This window comes from Propithecus coquereli, unplaced genomic scaffold (assembly GCF_000956105.1).
Source record: "Propithecus coquereli isolate 6110/MARCELLA unplaced genomic scaffold, Pcoq_1.0 Scaffold45, whole genome shotgun sequence".
Lineage (NCBI taxonomy): Eukaryota > Metazoa > Chordata > Mammalia > Primates > Indriidae > Propithecus > Propithecus coquereli.
Window position 1 is genome coordinate 1,140,004 of NW_012150285.1, and position 19,265 is coordinate 1,159,268.

Consider the following 19,265-nt stretch of genomic DNA (forward strand, 5'->3'; position numbering starts at 1 on the left):
CAGAATGAGAACTTACTTGATTAGATTTTCCAGAGACTGCTCCTTTACTTTGATGTCTATAGGAAATAAAAAACAGTTCTTTTAAGTACTTTATCCAAAACCCTATATGTAACATCAGTTAACAGTCACTTAAATTTGGGGAAACATTCTTCCCAAGTCTCCAAAGTGCTCATCTGACAGTTTGCGACAGTCTTTCCTCACACTCATATCTAATCACTTTCTTATAGAAATATAGAGAAGAATGGAAGCTTGTGCTTGTGTATAAAGGCCACGAGTTAGAGAACAAACATGAGCTTGGCCCTGAGACCATCCTGCTGGGATCTAATTTCCTGTTGGAAAAGAAGACAAAGGAAAGAATTAGATAAATATTGGCATATACACCACCTGACAGCTAATCAAAATCTTTGTTTCCACTTTTATTAGCTGGTAACTGCATTGACCTAACTGAAAAACCTTGTTATAATATATTCCTATTACTACCTATTTTTCAGGCACCAGATATAAGCTTCAGTGGATATAACACAAATAGAAAAAATCTTCTTATCACATTTTGAAAAGAGATTTTTTTGCTATTATGAATAAATACTTTAATATCAAGTATTCATACTTTTAACAGGGCTTTGGAGCACCGACTGTGTGTCAGGCTCTGCATAGGCAATGGGACATCACGGGGACCTGACCAGACATAGCACCTGCTCTCATGAAGCGTGACAGTTCACGCATCACAAATAGCTGATTCTTTACACTTTTTAATCACACTGCTCAGCCGAACTATTTGATAAAAGGTAAAAATCAGAATCACTCTACATCCTCACAGGAACTCAGTACACAGCAGCAAGAGCAACAGCTGCTTCCTGTTTTACATGCTGGAAACAAATGGTTCAGCCAAAGTTTGTTTTTGCAAAAATAAATACAGTGTAACTGAGGAGTCCTTGATAGACTTCTGCAGCTTTCCTAAGTGATTATAAAAGTTTTTCTTATAAAAGATACTAAAGAATTTACTTGGAAATTATACCAGAGATTAATCTTGTATGTGTATCTTTAAATGTTCTTGGAACCAGCATTGACAGTATTTTTCAGTTTAGAAATATCATTACCTATTTTTCTATTCGTCTGGCACGCGAGGGGAAAAAAATTAATATATGTTATTGAAAATGTGGTCTCCAATACAATTAATGGCGTAAGTCAACTTTTAGATTTCCTTTAAATTATGTAAGATCTTTTAAAATTTAACACATTTACTAATTCATTTACCTTGAGTTTCTGAAATGTTGTGAAAGTAAGATTTTTTCATATTTCCAATTTTTGTTTTACTTTTTTAATGACATGTTCTAAAGAATCTGATTTTAAAAGTGGAGAAGGTTGAGGAGAATTTTTTACAAGTTTTAAATCAAGCATAAGACTGCATTAGTGAACTAGTCTCAAACCAGACCAGTCTTACTACTTTTCCCTTGTCTTCATACAGCCTGTAATTTTTCCTGTTTCTACTTGCTAGAATGTAAACTACACCTATTCGTCTCAGTACCAGGACTCAGCATAATGTGAAATACCCAGAAGGCACTTCACAAATGTCTGCTGAATAAACTTACTCACATGACTCTCCTACCACCCATCTACGAGCACATCTTAAACTATCCACCCTTTAGGCAACGTAAGTCCCAACTCCTTTAGAAAGTTGTTGTTGACTTCCCCTCAAATAAATGCTTTTTGTTCCTAGAACAATCTATACAATTAATTTTATTTACCTCTCATTACATCATATATATTGGTCTTGCCTCTCTAAGTAAATTTTAAATTCTCTGTTGGTTTCCTACCTTGATTGATTCTCATTAATCCCTACAGGGCTTGGCCCATAGCAGGCATTCAGTAAATACCTACTAACTTAAATAATGAGCATGCCAGATGATTAAATGATGAGAACTATGGTTTGAGGATTTGGAATCATGACATCCTATACTTCATACCCTGTTCCTGCTTTTGTTAATGGAACAAGGAAGATATATTGTTTAACCTTGTTTGTCTTTTCCCAGGAAAGCCAAGAAAAGAGGCAGCTCTTAGAGAACTCCATAGCCAAAGTTTTGGTTTGTCCTTCCTGCCTCTCCATACAATAGAACTTAATTGTTCTTTAAACTTTCATGTGCATAACAAATTAATTCCAAACTAGATTTCAAAATTCTGAGGGCAGGACCTGAGTCTAATACTTCCATAGTATTCCAAAAGAGCCACACTGGGTATAGACTAATTCCTCAATAAATACCTGTAAACTGATTTTCTACCTGCTTTTCCAAAGCTTTCCCAAAGATAAATGCTGCTTGCTCTCCTTCCCCCCATTTTTAATGGATATATGGGGAGGTTTTCAGGTAGCTTGCCTCTCAGACTCTTCGCTCCCTGTTATGTTTTAAAAAACTCTTAGTCCTGTTGTAAAACATACACAAGCACTTTTTTTTTTGGTGGGGGGGTGGGGATAGAGTCTCATTCTGTCACCCTGGCTAGAGTGCAGTGGCATCTTCATAGCTCACTGCAACCTCAAACTCCTGGGCTCAAGTGATCCTCCTGCCTCAGCTTCCCCAGTAGCTGGGACTACAGGCACAGGCTACCATGCTGGGCTAATTTTTTCTAGTTTTAGTAGAGACAGGATCTCGGTCTTGCTCAGGCTGGTTTCAAACTGCTGACCTCAAGTGATCCTCCTGCCTCAGTCTCCCAGAGTGCTAGGATTACAGGCGTGAGCCACCGTGCCCAGCCTACACATACACTTTTGTATCCAAACAACAGTCCTTTTAATAGCTGTCCTTCCCTCATCATTCTACTTTGACCTTCTACCAATTGCTGCCCCTAATTGGATCCAAGTTTGGGATAACAAGATGAATATATCTGACAGCATAGCCCATACTGATTCACAAGTGCCTTATAATGATCTTTTAGTAAGGACTACAAAAAAGTAAGATCAGCCTCTTTTCACATAAAAAATCCAAGGGCAAAATTATGAAGCTAATTAATTATTAATGAAGCACTAAATCACACTGGCAATATACTAAAATAAGAAAACCCATCATCGGTTAATTGTGAAATATAGGCATAAGCCAAAAGTAAATGTATTTGAGAAGCATTTATGGCCTGATCTAGACCTAGAATTAATTAGATGTCAATGTGAACAGAATAAAAAAATTGTATTCTGGCTGAAATTGAATGAACTAGCAAGAGTTAAAAATTTTCTGTGACAATGGGTAATAAGACCAAGTCTGAGAAAATAAACTAAGCAAAATTTTAACCAACTGACTTCCATAAATATTTATCGAACAGCTACAGTGTGCCAGACTTCTGGACATTAGGAAAAGAGCAATGAGCAAGACAAAGGCCTTGCTCTTATGAAGCAGGGAAGAAGTCTACCAAGTTAGTAAGATACTTCAGATGGGGGTTAAGACTATGACAAAATAATATATGGTAATGGAAAAGAGTCACTGAGGGGATTCAAGGCGTAGCACATGACATTAGATAAAATTTCACTCTACACCAGGAGTCAGCAAACTTCTGTTAAAGGCCAGGTAGTAAATATTTTAGGTTCTGAGGGCCATAAGGTCTCTGTCACAACTACTCATCTCTGCTGCTGTAGCACAAAAGTAGCCACAGACAATACACGTAAGTCAATGTGTATGGCCATGTTCCAATAAACCTTATTTACAAAACAAGCAGCAGGCCAGATGTGATCCCTGGGCACTAGCTTGCTAACTCCTGCTCTAGATATTAATTTCCAATTTCTACCCCATAGGAAACCTACCATGGCCGGGCACGGTGGCTCATGCCTGTAATCCTAGCACTCTGGGAGGCCGAGGCGGGAAGATTGCTTGAGGTCAGGAGTTCGAGACCAGCCTGAGCAAGAGCGAGACCCCGTCTCTACTAAAAATAGAAAGAAATTACCTGGACAACTAAAAATATATAGAGAAAATTAGCCGGGCATGGTGGTGCATGCCTGTAGTCCCAGCTACTTGGGAGGCTGAGGCAGGAGGATCGCTTGAGCCCAGGAGTTTGAGGTTGCTGTGAGCTAGGCTGATGCCACGGCACTCTAGCCCGGGCAACAGAGCAAGACTCTGTCTCTAAAAAAAAAAAAAAGAAACCCACCATTAGTAAAACTGAGTTATCTTTTCTAGTAAGACATACTGACTGGGTTTCATACTGATTGGGGTGCTTAAAATTACATATTATTAAATAACAATTTAATGGAGAATTGGCTATATTATGCAAATAATATAAAAGTTTTTGGCAAACAGAAATCTTTTATAATGTTCTGAATATCTGTACTTACTATAAGAGGCCAAAATCATGGGTTCATTCTCTGCCCTGATCCTGTGCTATGTGGTAGACATTTTGCTGGGTGACTTCATACAGTATCACTAAGACGGTACAATTCAAAGTATGATCCAAGGAACAATGCTAGTATGTGAACTTTTTGTTACCAGTAAATGATGAAGTAACTACAGGAGTGAGAATATAAATACAAACATTTATAGTAATTTGAAACTGACACAAAAGATTAAAAATTAAAAAACAAACGTATTAAAAAAAAACTCCCAACTCTAGTCCTTTACCACAAACAGATTGACAAGTACTGCTCTAAACAACTCCATGAGGCAGGAGGGATTATTCCTATTTGAAGAATATGAAGGCAAAGGTTAAGGAATGTTCACAATATTCTCTAGCTAGTAAGTAGTAGTGCTGGGATTTTGTCTCCTGACTCCACATATAAGTATCATTTCAAAGTTGTCAAAGATGTCAGTTAGCTGTGTTCTGTTCATCAATCACAGATAAAAGCTTTGCTACCAGTATTGTTTTCTACAATGTATGCTACTAGAATAGAGCTGACCAGTGAATGTGAATCGGTGCAATTTCAGTGCATCGGCTAGAAAGCAAACCCCATGCCCTTCTGAAGCTCAGTACCATTATCTTGGTATTCAAAGACAGTGCTCTCAGCTCTTTCCACACGAAATAGAAAATAGAATTTGGATGGGATGGTACAGTGAAAACAGCTGTGAACAACAGGCTATCTGATTCTACCAGTTCTGCCACCAATCAGTTGGGTGACATTCAATATGCTGGGCCTCAACTTCACCTGTAAAAAAGACTTGAATAAGATGGTCTCCAGAGTCTCTTTCAGGTCTATCATTCCATGATTCTGATAGCATCAATACTGCAGTATTCAAAGAATACCCCTAGGAAGAAGCAGGATGGTGCTTGGTAAGAATAAATGTTCAATACAAGTCTGCTGAATTACAGTAAAGTGACAAGAAGAGGGCCTCGATGGACATATGGGTAAGACACGGGATACTGAAGAGGATACATTAGGGCACAAGGAGGAGCAGCATGAAGTGTGGCACGTATGCAGGAACAGCCACGTGGTATTTGAAGCAGAAGATGTATGTCTCCCTGAGAATATGGCGAAGATTGTGGCAAGCACAGAATGGCTAGACAGCGTCCCTTCCTACCTCTAGCTAGTTACAACAGAACAGTTTTCACCTAACACAAAATCAAAATGAGAACAATATGATGATTCTACATTATGACTTTAAGAAAACTCCAAAACTCTTACCTAGTAAGCACAATGTGTGCATGTCATTTTGTCTGTTCTTCTTCACTTTGTCAAAGAAGCTTTCAGGTCTCCAAGTGTCTGTCCAAAAAACAATTGAAACTGTCTCTCCAAACTTATACAACTAGGAAAAAAAGAAAACCATTAATTAATGATGGGACAATTCACTAACTATGATCTCACAGAAAAGCAGAGAATTTAATCCTTTGCAACCAAAAAGTGAGAACAAGATTTGAGATGAATTGGGGATCCAACCTGACACACAAAAAAAGTGACAAAAGTTATCTTTAGTTTACGGTAGTTGGTGTCTTTCTGATGTCCCTTTCAGTAGTAAGCTTCTAGGATTTCTGCATTCTGTATAGGAACATATGTAACAAATTCATAATTTAGCTATGTAGCTGCTAAAAATACCAAAATACAAAGAACCCAGAAGTAAGCAAAAAAGAAAAGAAAAAGGAAAAGAATAAGACTTCTGAGCAGGCAGAGTAGGTTTCACAAGGTTAATATTATTCTCATTTTACAGATTAGACCACCGTAGGCTTAGAAAGATCAACTAAAGTTATATTAATACAACTAATTAATAAAAAAAAAATACTCAAACCTAGGTCTGAGAGAATGCTCCTTTCCATCACACCACCTCAATAAAATGCAAGAAGTGTATATTTATTCCAGCCATTGCTCCACACATATACTCTCTTAATTTAGCAAGATTCTATTTGTTCCCTCACTGGAGTTCAACGATGAGGGCTTTTTCCCAAACCTCCTCCTTTCTCCCCTGCCCACTCCACTTCACCATCTACAACCAAGAAGCTTACTTCTCTGATCCAGGCTGGCTGAACCAGTTCACTTAAGTAAGTCTAACTCCAAAATCTTATGCTGAGCAAATCTAGTTTTGATTTCTGGCTTTGAAACTTGTCAGTTGTGTGACATTACTCTTTCTCTCTAAAAGAGGAATAGTGATAAAATACTGTCTGTCCTACCCCTAGGGTTGTGAGGATCAAATAGCATGTAAAAAATTATTCAAACTGTTAAGTAATATGCTAATATTAGCTCTTCTGTAGGCACTGTGCAAAGGACATTTATTTTCAAAGACTTAATATAAAACATCATAATAAAGTTATGTAAAGATTTAATTTTTCAATTTAAACAGTGCTTGAAAGAATTTATAACAGAGCTGGAAAGCACTAGACTCAAAACCACATCTAGTCCTCCGCCACAAATTAACTGTGTGCCTAAAATAGCTGTGTGACTTCAGGAAGTCATCTAACTTTTGTAAAATCTTGGGTTCTTCATTTGAAAATGAAGAAACTAGAGCCAGGATTCATCATCCTCTGCTTCCGGTAGCCTAAGCCTTCTCAAACCAGTTTCAGAGGCTGCTGCAAGAGGTGAGGGGAAGGCAAGAGGAAGGAAGCAGAGAAGGTGGGGTATTCAGGGTCCTTCACCTCTACTTCCCTAGAGAAGCTCAACGTTTCTCGGTTTGCATATACTGAGGCCCTAAAAACTATAATCGATACTCATAATGGCGACCTTGGGTTCTAAAGGGAAGATTCATCATGTTCCTCATAGGCCACATCCTCCAACTTACCTGCCAATGGGCTTTATTCCCAGAGGCCATTTGAAAGCTGCCTAAAAATGTGTTCTCTCCTAGAAGCCATGCTATTCAGCAGCAATCAAATTCACAGGTCAGTGTACAAAGACCCATGTAACTCCACACATTCAGCATCACATGTAACAAGGTTTCTCTGTGAAAAATGTATTTCAAACTCCACTGTGGGATTCCTGGAATACATTCACTCTGTGCCAAGCTGTTAGGAATGGCCCTGGCCCTGCTGAGGGGTTGTTATTCATATTATTTAATATAATTTTTCTATAAGAGGCAAATGTACCCAACAAATATTTATTATAGATCATATACTATGTGCCAGGTATTATGCTAGGCACAGGTTTAAAGTGTTACACAAAACACAGCTCTGGCCCTCACAGATTGTATAGTCTCATTCATACTTCATATAGCAGGCAAAGGCTCTGAAGTCGTGGCATTGGTTCTTACTAGCTGGGTGACCATGCACAAGTCAAGTAACCTTCCTGACCTTCAGGAGGAACCCTTCTGCAAAATGGGTATAATAACTATAAACATAAAACTGTGGTTTTTAGGAAATAAATGCCACAAAGTATGCAGAGTACCTAGTGGTGCCTTACACATAGCAAAGATTCAGTAAATGTTAGAAATTTGATGAAGTAATAATGATAATGTTTATAACAATGATAAGATGTTCTAAAATGCTTTGTCCTGCTATAATCCAACTGCTTTTCTTATTGCAATGAGCTCAAAAATATTACTGACTTTTTGCAACTACACTTATGATTTAATTCTGATAAATTCAATTATTTATATTCTGAAAAAGAATATTCACATCTCTGATCAAATTTTGAAATATTAGTATTATTCAAAGAAAAAACTTCAAGGGAAAACAAAGCTAAAGAAAATTATACATGTAATTATATATAAATACTTTAAATAGGTCTTAACTATTTTAAGAGTCATAGAAATAGTCATGGAAGTTTAGCTAAGTTCTTCATTCAAAAAGAAAGTGATAGACCATTTAAAAGAGAATTGAGATGCTCGTCACATATAAACACGAACTGCAGAATTCTGTGTAAAAAGTGTCTTTGAATTGTCTAATCTGGGTGGTTATGGAAAACCTTATGCAAGTGCTACTTTCTAGGACCTTGATTTATAAACTGTAACCACTCCTGTGGCTGTGGTACAAACTTCTTCAATGAATCCTGGAACATTATGCAAACAGTTTCACCACTTAGTTGTTAGTACTTCAAAGAACAGAAGAATCAGTTCTTTGTGTTTCACAATCCAAGGACTTACCAGTAAACTACAAAAAGAAACTGGAACAGAATCACACAGTGATGAGAACTGAAGTTGCAGAAGCCAATGTGTTGAGCTGTCTTATAATGTAAGCCTTTCGTGCTGGGATCATTTTCCCCTAAAACATGACTGCTGTAAATCTAAATTTAAAGACTACAAAAATAGCAGTTTTCTAAGAAACAGTAGGTAAATACAAGCCTTTTTAATTTTAACCTGGAATAACATATACAGAAAGCAGTTTACTAAACTTGATATTGGATTACGTTTAATCTATCGAAGACAAATTAAAAAAAAAACAAAACCTCAAGTCAAAATCATTCATTCATTATGTATAAGACACTATCTAGTTAGAGTGAAAGATGCACAAGAAAGGCAAATAGTATTAGGTAGTAATAATCTCCTATCAAACATGAGATATAGACTCTAGTATTTTAATAGTTCAACATTTCTCCCACTTAGCAAGCACCTGACAGGAACTTCTAAAGAGACAAGATATAGATTAGACCTTAAAGGATAGATAAGATTGAGACTGGGAAGTTGAGCATGGTGGAAAAATGAGATAGTATGAACAAAGTAACAGAGATGGGAAGTCTTGGGCAATGTCTAAAACGGCATTAAACAATTATCTAGAAATAGCCAACTATGCCTAATTTGCCTCAACATGTGTCTCTAATTCCTGGCATCTTGCCAAGTGCCAATTCCTGTCAATTCCAGCTGTATAATTTATGTAGAAGCTGACTATTCATTTCTTTCCCTACCACCTTAGTTTGAGCCCTAATATCACTTGCCTGAATGACCTTACCAGTCTCCTAACTCATCTTAACACCACCAATATTTCCTTCCTTTCAGAAGCATAGATGCTTTATAAAAATCCACTTTATGTTTTAATGTCTTTGTTATTTTATACTACAAATAAAAATATTTGTTTAAAAATCTGTTAAGAAATGTTATATATACATAGAAAAATTGGAAAATTAAACTTAAAAACTCTATTAAGCCCCACATATCATATATACGTATATTCTAAATCAAATCAGTTAAATCTATGAGGTGAAAAAAAGCTGAGCCAGCAGAATTGTCAAAAAATGTACCACAAAACCACATAATCAAGAGTGACTAATTCTCTCTCCTATACAGAATACTGGTGTTGAGGTTGGGGTTTTTTTGTTGTTGTTTTTATTCCCACATGTATTTTGCTTAACATTAACGTAGCACTGATTTTTGCTGACACTGAGAAAGATTATGCACATGGCCACACCCGAGGTTAAATAGATAAAGCTGAATGGCTACGTAGACAGAAGAGCTATAAGATTTATATCCTTACACATGAATGACAGAATCCATTTGTGAATCAAATTAAAAAATTACAATTTAAAGCGTATAACTCCAAAGATAAGGTCCAACTCTGGGGTGGGGATTGGGGGAGAAAATAAACAAATAAATCCAACTCAGCAAATACTTGCTGCATACTGATTATGTGCACAGCACTATAATGCAGTGCAATGGAAGAGGTGAAAACGAGTAATCTGAAGAGATCATATGGTAAAAACATAAACACATATACATAATTGAACATTATGGATAGGATGGGGATTTATCAGAGTTGTTTGTTTAGAAGAATGGCACAATCAGATCTAAATTTTAAAAAGAAAACTATGAAGTGGGCTGGGTGTGGTGGCTCACACCTGTAATCTTAGCACTCTGGGAGGCCGAGGTGGGAGGACTGCTTGAGGCCAGGAGTTTGAGACCAGGCTGAGCAAGACCAAGACCCCATCTTTAGTAATAATAGAAAAAATTAGCCCAGCTTGCTGGCTCAGGTCTGTAGTTCCAGCTAATTGGGAGGCTGAGGCAGGAGGATCGCTTGAGCCCAGGAATTTGAGAGTGCTGTTAGCTGTGACGATGCCACTACATTCTAGCAGGGGCAACAGAGCAAGACTCTGTATCGAAAAAAAAAAAAAAGAAAAGAAAACTACGAAGTGGAAAAGAATGATGATAAGGTGGATATTAAAACAGTGATTAGAAACAATAATAAGTGGAAATGGAAAGCAAGGGAAAAATTTTTTTAGTATGTCCATGATTGAGCAGGTGGTCCAAAATAGTTCCTAAGTGACTAAAAGAATAGAAAGAGCTTAGATGAGTTCTTCTAAGGTTACTGAACAACATAGAGCTCTGATGTCCTTAATACCTAGTTTAGTGTTCTTTGTACTAAGCTAGGTTTTATCATTTCTACATTAGTCCCTGGACAACAGTGAAACCAATGCTTCTGAAAACTAACAATAAGCACTACTACAAGTTCAACAATGCTGATTATCATGATGAGTGTTGTGGTATGAAAAATAGGAAGGAAATGAGTTGTTACTTTTTGAAAGTAATATTTTTCCAAAGGAGAAATGTATTATATAAACAGAGGAACATATGGCAATACTCAAGGTCACTCATGCAATAGCCAGAGAAAGTGGAAGCATTTCATAATGACGAGAAAATTATACAACCTTTTCCCTGAAGTCAGCCACAACTGATAACACAGCTTTTATCCAGAAATCATCGCTACCTGGTTTCATGGAACTGTCTCATTTATCTGTCTTTTAAAATATCTTAAAACCATTTCAGTCACCAAATTTTTATAAAGGAATTAAGATATTATATCATACCACACAAATGATTAATAAAAATGATAAATACCACACAAAGGAGTATTTCAGAATTTTGTAATTTCTTCTAATTTTTGTTTGGCCTGTAAAGTAAATGTACACATACTAAATGTTGAATAAGAAAACTGAAAGAAAATATACCACAATTGTAACTGTGGATACCACTACGTGGTAGGACTACAAATGCTTTTTAGTTTCTTCTTTATATTCATTGTATTTTTCTAATTTTCCATGAGAATGTCATTTATTACCAAGAAAAATATTATTTTTTTAAACAGTTCTTCTAAAGTGGGGACAATGCAAAATGGATGCAATTCTAATCCTATATGACTAAGCTCCTAGTGCTTCTGCAGAAATGTTAAACTCAAAGAATTCAAGAAAAGAAAGACTGTATTCCTCCTGTCTTTTGTGTATTGAGAAAAATCTCTGATTTGTTAAGACTTATCAGCAATTTATTCAGCGAATTTTCGTTATCAGCAAGTCTAAACACAACCAACTTGCGTGGTTGTAGACAAATAAATACCTCTCCATTAAAAACATCTGTAAGATACTGAATAATACAAGTATCAAAAATATCTGTTACTTAAGAATTTAAAATAACATGATTTTGAAGCCTACGTGTTTGTAACAAATATTTTAATTGTGAAAAATCCTAAAATTTACTGAATAAGAATTTGAGTACCTAATGTATCCTGGTCAAGGTAATCTTTGCCAAATGTTGGAAAACAGGCCAGCTTTTTAGCTTCCAAATCTATAGGATATTAGAGTTTATCTAGTTTAGCAATTTTCGTACATTTTAGTGCCAAATCTTTTTTCCAAATGAACTCTTAAGTAAAACATCAGTGGAGTTAAATATAATGGCTGGGCTCCTACATGATTTATATCTTCATTGTCTGGTGTTACATCATTACTTCATCATCTGCAGAATCCCTGAAGCATCTTCATAAATCATGGTGAAGTTTGAAAATCAATGATCTTGTTCAACTTTCTTCCACATCCTTACCACATATACTTATAGTTAAGGACCTTAAGATTCAGAGAGGTTAGATGACTCCTTAGTTACTGCCTGGGCAAAAAGTAAAACCCAGACCTTTTCATTTGTAGTTAAATTGTAAATCTTTTCCATTACATTTTTCCTCTACCAATTCTACCCAATAGTCAGTCAATTTTTATCCAATTATATAAAATTCTTGCGTTAACTAACGATAGCCAAGGTTTCTGTGGTATGTATGCATGCATTTGTGCATGTGTGTACGTGTTTCTGTAATATCATACAGATCCCCCAAAGTGCTTCCATGGCTCTCCTTTAACTGTACTTTTCTGTCTGTTGGGAACATCTTCTGTCCTCTTGCTCATCTAGCAAACTTCTTGCAATTCATTTTTTTAACCATTTGATTAAAATTAGTTTTAATTTACATAATATTCACCCAATTTAAGTGTACAATTGAATGATTTTTAGTAAATTTACCAAGCTGTGCAACCATCATTGTACCCAGTTTTAGAACATTTTCATTACCCCAATAAGACCCCTTATGTCTACTTACAGTTACTCCCTTTCACTCCCAGCCCTAGGCAACCACTAATTACTTCCTGTCTCTATAAATCTGCCTTTTGGGGACATTTCATATAAACGGAATCATATAATATGTAGTCTTCTGTGTGTGGCTTCTTTCACATAACATATATGTACTTAACATCTATGTCATAACTACTGACTCCTCACAAGACAATAGTAGAGACTTTAGGGCAACATCCGTACCCTCAAGAGTCTAGGAGTCAGATAAACCTAATCATATGCTTCTACATAATCAATTCTATGATTAATCATGGTCCTGAAAGCAAAGAGAGACTTGCACAGGGTTCTTAGTGACAGTAGGTAACTCCTCTGGCAATGGTTAAGTAAATAGAACCAACCAAAACAGAAAGCCAATCAAGCAATGGTAATAGAACAGTTTAGCCCCACAGACAAGTCTTTCAGGGTAAGGATCATCATAACTGGTAGTGGAGACGGTGGGAGAGGATCCATTAGCATATAGAGCCCATTTCCTAGGATTATCAGTAAGGGAGAAATGGCTCTCTATATCTCTCCAAATCTCAATTTTCTTATTAGAAACTGCTCTTACAGGTCCACTTCTTTGATCTTCTCTTATGCTCCACCTGCTCTATGCAGTGCAAGCCACCATCATCTCTCCTGTATGTAATTAGCCTCCTAATTGATTTCCTCAATTCCAATCTTTCCTGGCAGTTATTCAATCTCCACATATCAGCCAGAGATATCTTTTTAAAAATTTATCAGATTAAGTATTTCTACTGCTTAAACCCCTCCAATGGCAATATATGTCACTTAGAGTAAAATCCAAACTCCTAATGTTGAATTAGAGAGCCCAGTGATCTAGCCCCTACCCACCTATCCAACCTCAGATCACTCTTCCCCTTGCCTGCTGCAGTCCAATAGCCTTTCTTTGGTTCCTTTAACAAGCCAAGCTCAATCTCACTTTAAGGCCTTTGTACTAACTGTTCCCTCTGACTGGCATACGCTAGTCCTTTCTTTATTCATATCTAACCTTAAATGTCAACTGCTTAGAGATACCTCCCCCAATCTCAGTAGCAACCTAGTCACTCTCTAACATATCAGTCTATTTGAATGTTTTATACTTCCCACTATACTTCCCACTATAAGTACAATTATCTTTTTATTTGTACTGTCTCTCCTTCCTACTAAAATAGAAGCTCTTTGAGAGCAGGGATATTGTTGGTCGAGTTTATCACTGTATCCAAAAATATTCAGTAAGCAAACAATAAGTAGGTAAATAGTCTTTGTTGAATGAATGGACCACTGTTCCCCTTATAGATGTCTAATATGGAAGCCTCTAATAAACTTGTCATTTTACAAGGAAAATTTTCATAATGAATATGGTGTGGCAATAAATTTTAATTTATGGTATGCCTGTAACAGAATGCGTATCAGCTGGCTAAATGTGTGTGTGTGTGTATGTATATATGTGTGTGTGTGTATATATATATATGTGTGTATATATGAAGTATTAGATGGTTATGCAACTATTTATCATTCATTAATACTGATAAACAAGAATCTTCTGTTGGCTAATATACTATAATACAAAGTTAATTAAAAATACTCAATGGTTGATTCTGAAGTCTCCATGCTGTTTCTTTAGAAAACAACAAAAACACCATAGTACAAAAGCATCGATAAATTGATAGTTTAAAAGTTTGTGACCATTTCTAGGTTAGGAATTTCATATTGCTAAGGCAAAGAGGTTAGAAAGCATATACTACTCCTGTCTGTCACAGCATCTAAAGTAGTACTTCTGTTCAGCAATTCGATGGCTGCTTTTGAACTCATGGGAAAGCTCTTTCACAGAGATGACAGAATGCCTTTCAAAAGTAGTGCCCATTTCCCTTTTTAAAAATTGTGCAAGAGGGCATGGCAAGATAATCTGCTAACATTCTACATTTAGCAAGTGTGTTCTGAAAATTAAAATCTAGTCTTCCAATCCTGCCATGCTAAAAGAAAGATACCACAGTTCTTTCACTTTCTAAGTTTTTTATGTGTCTAAGTTTGTGCTTCTCAAAGTGTGGTACCTGTATCAGCAGCTTCAGCATCACCTGAAAATTTGTTAGAAATGTAAATTCTCAGACCCATCCTAGATCTACTATCTCAGAAACTCTAAGGGTAAGGCCCAGCAATCTGTCTTCCAAGCCCTCCAGGTGATTTTGATGAATGCTACAGTCTGAGAATCACTAGTATAGATTTTGTTTCTTCCATAAATATTAGACCAAATAGTAAAGAGAAAAAGGTCAGCTATTACAAGGAAAGGGACTTTGCAAAAGTGTTTGCCTTATACAGGATATCTATACACTTATTTTATAATTTAAGTGTGCTATGCATATAACTATTTTTAAATGCCTTTTACATTAGCAAACTATACAAAATGAATTAATAATTACTTCTTTCTCTTGGAATATGATGAATTTGGGTGGTAGAAATATACTTTCATAGAAGTTTCATCAAGACATAAGATAGAACCTAGAAAGGTACTTCCTGTTTTTCACACTGGTAAGTCATTTCATATCTAGATTAGATAATAAAACTAAGGGGAAAAATGATTTGTGGCTGCTTAGAGAAATCCCATATATAATGGTGAGAAAGTTAAATCTTTTGAAAAATATATTAAATATAGATGTAACCTTAGGAGCTTATATGGAGACTGCCAACTCTCACAGTAGATTCCCTCTCAAATACCTTCATCCATTTTAGATACAAGAAAAATTACACTTTATCTATCTATCAGGGTGGAGGATCAGAAGGATAGGGTCACCCAGGTTTAGTTCTAGCCAGTCTATGTAACAGATTTACATGGGATGTGTTTTATATTTATGCTTAAAAGAAAAGCAAAACAATTTTAAATAAAAATAGGTAAAATTTAGAGCAAAATAGGATGAAGAAAGGGCTAGTTAATTTTCCTCACAAGACATAAAACTATGTGAAATATGAAAAGGATGTATGTTCCATTACCTTAAGGTCTATACAGCTTTATCTATCACATGATAATTTATTCCCCTCTTTTTTCCTTCCTTCTAGCAATAATCAATTCTTAAAAGGTAGCATCGTCTAAAGCAAAGATTACTAGACTAAGAATCAAGAGTTTTAACTCCATTTTTGCTACTACCTATCCAAATGACCTTGGGGACACTTTTTTGGAATCACTTTCTCCATCCCTAGCATTCCTTATAGCACTAACATTTTATAGTGTTATGAACAGCATTCAACTTACTCCAACACAGAAATGCTCAGAAGGGTTTTAAACTATAAAAAAAGACTTGAACTGGCAAATTTTAAGTATGCATATTAGACAAAAAAATTACAAAATTCTACGCCGATTTAAACATAATAACCAAGACCAAGTGGTGAATACTGAAAGGTGAATCATTTATACTTTTTCTCTGGTCTTTACAATCACAGGCAATATTGTGAGATGACTAGCCAGTATTAGTCAATTAAACTGAGCTGTTCTTCCCAGGTCAACGAGAAAATATAGACTCCTCTAAAGCTATATACATAGCATTGATGCCTGATGCTCATGTATCTTCTTGTACGTATCTATTTTTAAATTATGCATTTCAGGAAGACTACACTAGCGAATATTTTATTTCACAGATTCTAAGATGCATATTATATTCATATTTTAATATGTCTGAAATAGGAATGTGTCTTAACAACCACTGAAATCTTAAAACCACTGTTGGCCATGCAGCAGTCATAGCTGTCATGGATTATGCATGTGTGAACATCAGAACACAAACATCAAACTTAGCAAATGAACATCCGCAGCTTGGAAGAAAATCTTGGAAACAAGTATGGAACACTCTTTTAACTCCTCAGAACCAAGATCATTGTAGATAAAAATAACTAAATTTACACATCAATAATTGCAAAGCTGGCTTAAAAGTCTAACATCACTTTACTGATTTTTTTAAGAAATGCAGAATCACAGTGCTCTTTATGGCACAGAAAACAATACTGTGTGGAAAAACATGACCTCAATGATGCTGAGTAAATCATTTGGAATAACGTAAAAAGGTTTTAGGAATATTTAACCGACTTAATTAGCTTATATTTTCCTTTTATGTATATAAAAGTTGGATATAAGATTAAAATCATTCTCTAGCTAAATCTAAATGGCCTATTCCAATTAAGAGGAAAAACCCCTAAGGCACAGGAAAATCTAGTATAAAAAATTAGTATAAAAAATTAAATATACTAAGTAGTCTAGTATCAAACAATAGTATGTTTTCTAATTCATGAAATACAATATTTCTCTTCAAGTAGAAGCAAACAAAAAAAATATATAATAAAATCTACATGCAATTTGTAGAAAAATAAAACAGTTTTGCTTAATTCCATTAAAAAATTTACCTGCAGACCACAGCAGCCTACAGCATTCATTATGGAAGCATTGTGAATAACACGGTAAGGGATTCCCAGCTTTGTTGCTCTCAGAACAAGATCACTGTGTGTTGTAGCCCTGCAGGGAGAAAAGAACAGGTTGGATTAAAGGAAACAACACTGACTTTTTAATACAGTGAAGCCATAGTATTCCATGCGTTCAAGTGAATCAAAGAGTCAAGAGTACTGTGTTTTTTCAGATTCTCCCAGATGCCTGCATAAGGCTTTCACCTGAGCTTTTTAGCAAGAAAGTGTTAACAGTACACATGCCCTTCACAATGTTGAACTGCAACTACAACACTCTTAAAGCAGCCTTGGCAGCTACTGAAAAAAAGGGACATTGACTTGCTCATTGTCCTATTAATATCTGAAAAATACATCTGGGGAATATGAGCTCAGCAACTTAACTCAAGCAACAATTCTTAAACTCTTTGGTTTGGTCTCAGGGCCCTATTTAATTCTTAAAATTACTGCTCTAGAGTTCTAAATTATGAAACAACTAAACCTTACTTGTCTATTTCTGCTATAGTCTGAAAGCTTTTTGTATTTTGAAATATAAGACAGAATATACAGACACACCTCAGAGATGTTGCAGGTTCAGTTCCAAACCACCACAATAAAGCCAATATCAAAATAAAGCAAATATCAAAATAAAGCAAGTTACACTAATTTTTTGGTTTCCCAGTGCATTTAAAGTTATATTTATACCACACTGTAGCTTAGTAAAGGTATAACAGTATCAAGTCTAAACAGACAATGTGTATTCCTTCATTCAAAAATATTTTATTGCTACTTTCCAGGGATTAGGGGGATTTGGGGTGGGAGGTAAACCCACAACTAAAGGACATGGGGAGCACTGTAGGGGGGAAGGGCATGCCTTTAACCAACACTTGGGTGAGGCAAAGACATAAAGTGTAACCATAATGTTTGTACCCTCATAATACCCTGAAATTAAAAAAAAAAATACTTTATTGCTAAAAAATGCTGATGATCATCTGAGCCTTTAGTTAGTCATCTGAGCCTTGAGTTAGTCACAATATTTTTGCTGCTAGAGAGCCTTGCCTCCATGCTGATGGCTGCTGACTGGTCAGGGTGGCAGTTGCCAAAGGTTGGAGTATTGGAGTAGTTGCCAATTTCTGTCTTTTCTTTTTTTTTTTTTTAGAAGGAGTCTTGCTGTTTCCCAGGCTAGACTCAAGCTTTTGGGCTCAAGCAATCCTCCCACCTAAGCCTCTCAAGTATTTTTCTTAAACTAAAGTAATAATGAAGTTTGCTGCGTCACCTAACTCTTCCTTTCATGAAAGACTTTTTTGTAGCACCCAATGCTGTAAAATGACAGCATTTTACCCATGCAACTTCTTTCAAAATTGGAGTTGAGCCTCTCAAACCCTGCCACTGCTTTATCAACTAAGTTTATGGACTATTCTAAATCGTTAGTTGTCATTTCAACAATGTCCACAGCATCCTTACCAGGAATAGATTCCATCTCGAGAAACCATTTTCTTTGCTCATCCATAAGGAGCAAATCCTTGTCTGTCAAGTTTTATCATGAGATTGCAGCAATTCATCCACATCTTTAGGTTCCACTTCTAATTCTAGTCCTCTTGCCATTTCCACCACATCTGCAGTTACTTCCTCTACCGAAGTCTTAAATCCCTCAAAGTCATCCATGAGGGCTGGAATCAACGTCTTCCCAACTCCTGTTAATGTTAATATTTTGACCTCCTCCCATGAATCACAAATCTTCTTAATGGTATCTAGAATGGTGGATCCTTTCCAGAATGTTTTCAACTTGTTTTTGTCCAGATCCATTAGAAGAATCACTATCTATGGCAGCTATAGCTTCACAAAATGTATTTCTTAAATAATAAGACTTGAAGGTCAAAATTACCCCTTGATCCCTGGGCCACAAAATGGATGTTGTGTTAGCAAGCATAAAAGCAATTAATCTTGCACTCTCCATCAATGCTCTTGGGTGACTAGGTATATTGTTAATGCACAGTAATATTTTGAAAGGAATCTTTTTTTCCTGAGTAATACATCTCAACAGTGGGCTTAAAATATTCAATAAACCATGCTATAAATAAATGTCCTGTTATCCGCGCTTTGTTGTTCCACTTATAAAGCACAGGCAGAGCAGACTTTGCATAATTCTTTAGTGTCCTAGGATTTTTTTTTTTTTTATTT

At 35.9% G+C, this 19,265-nt stretch overlaps 1 protein-coding gene across 1 annotated transcript in view; it reads right to left on the bottom strand.

The window, feature by feature from the left end:
- Positions 1-19,265, bottom strand: part of DPH5 (diphthamide biosynthesis 5) — a 47,714-nt gene that overhangs the window by 3,305 nt on the left and 25,144 nt on the right. Inside the window, exons 4-6 of the mRNA XM_012654858.1 lie at positions 17,052-17,160; positions 5,582-5,702; positions 17-56 (exon numbers count right to left, since the gene is read on the bottom strand). Of these exons, the coding sequence (XP_012510312.1) occupies positions 17-56; positions 5,582-5,702; positions 17,052-17,160 (270 nt within the window). The remainder of the gene's footprint in view (positions 1-16; positions 57-5,581; positions 5,703-17,051; positions 17,161-19,265) is intronic.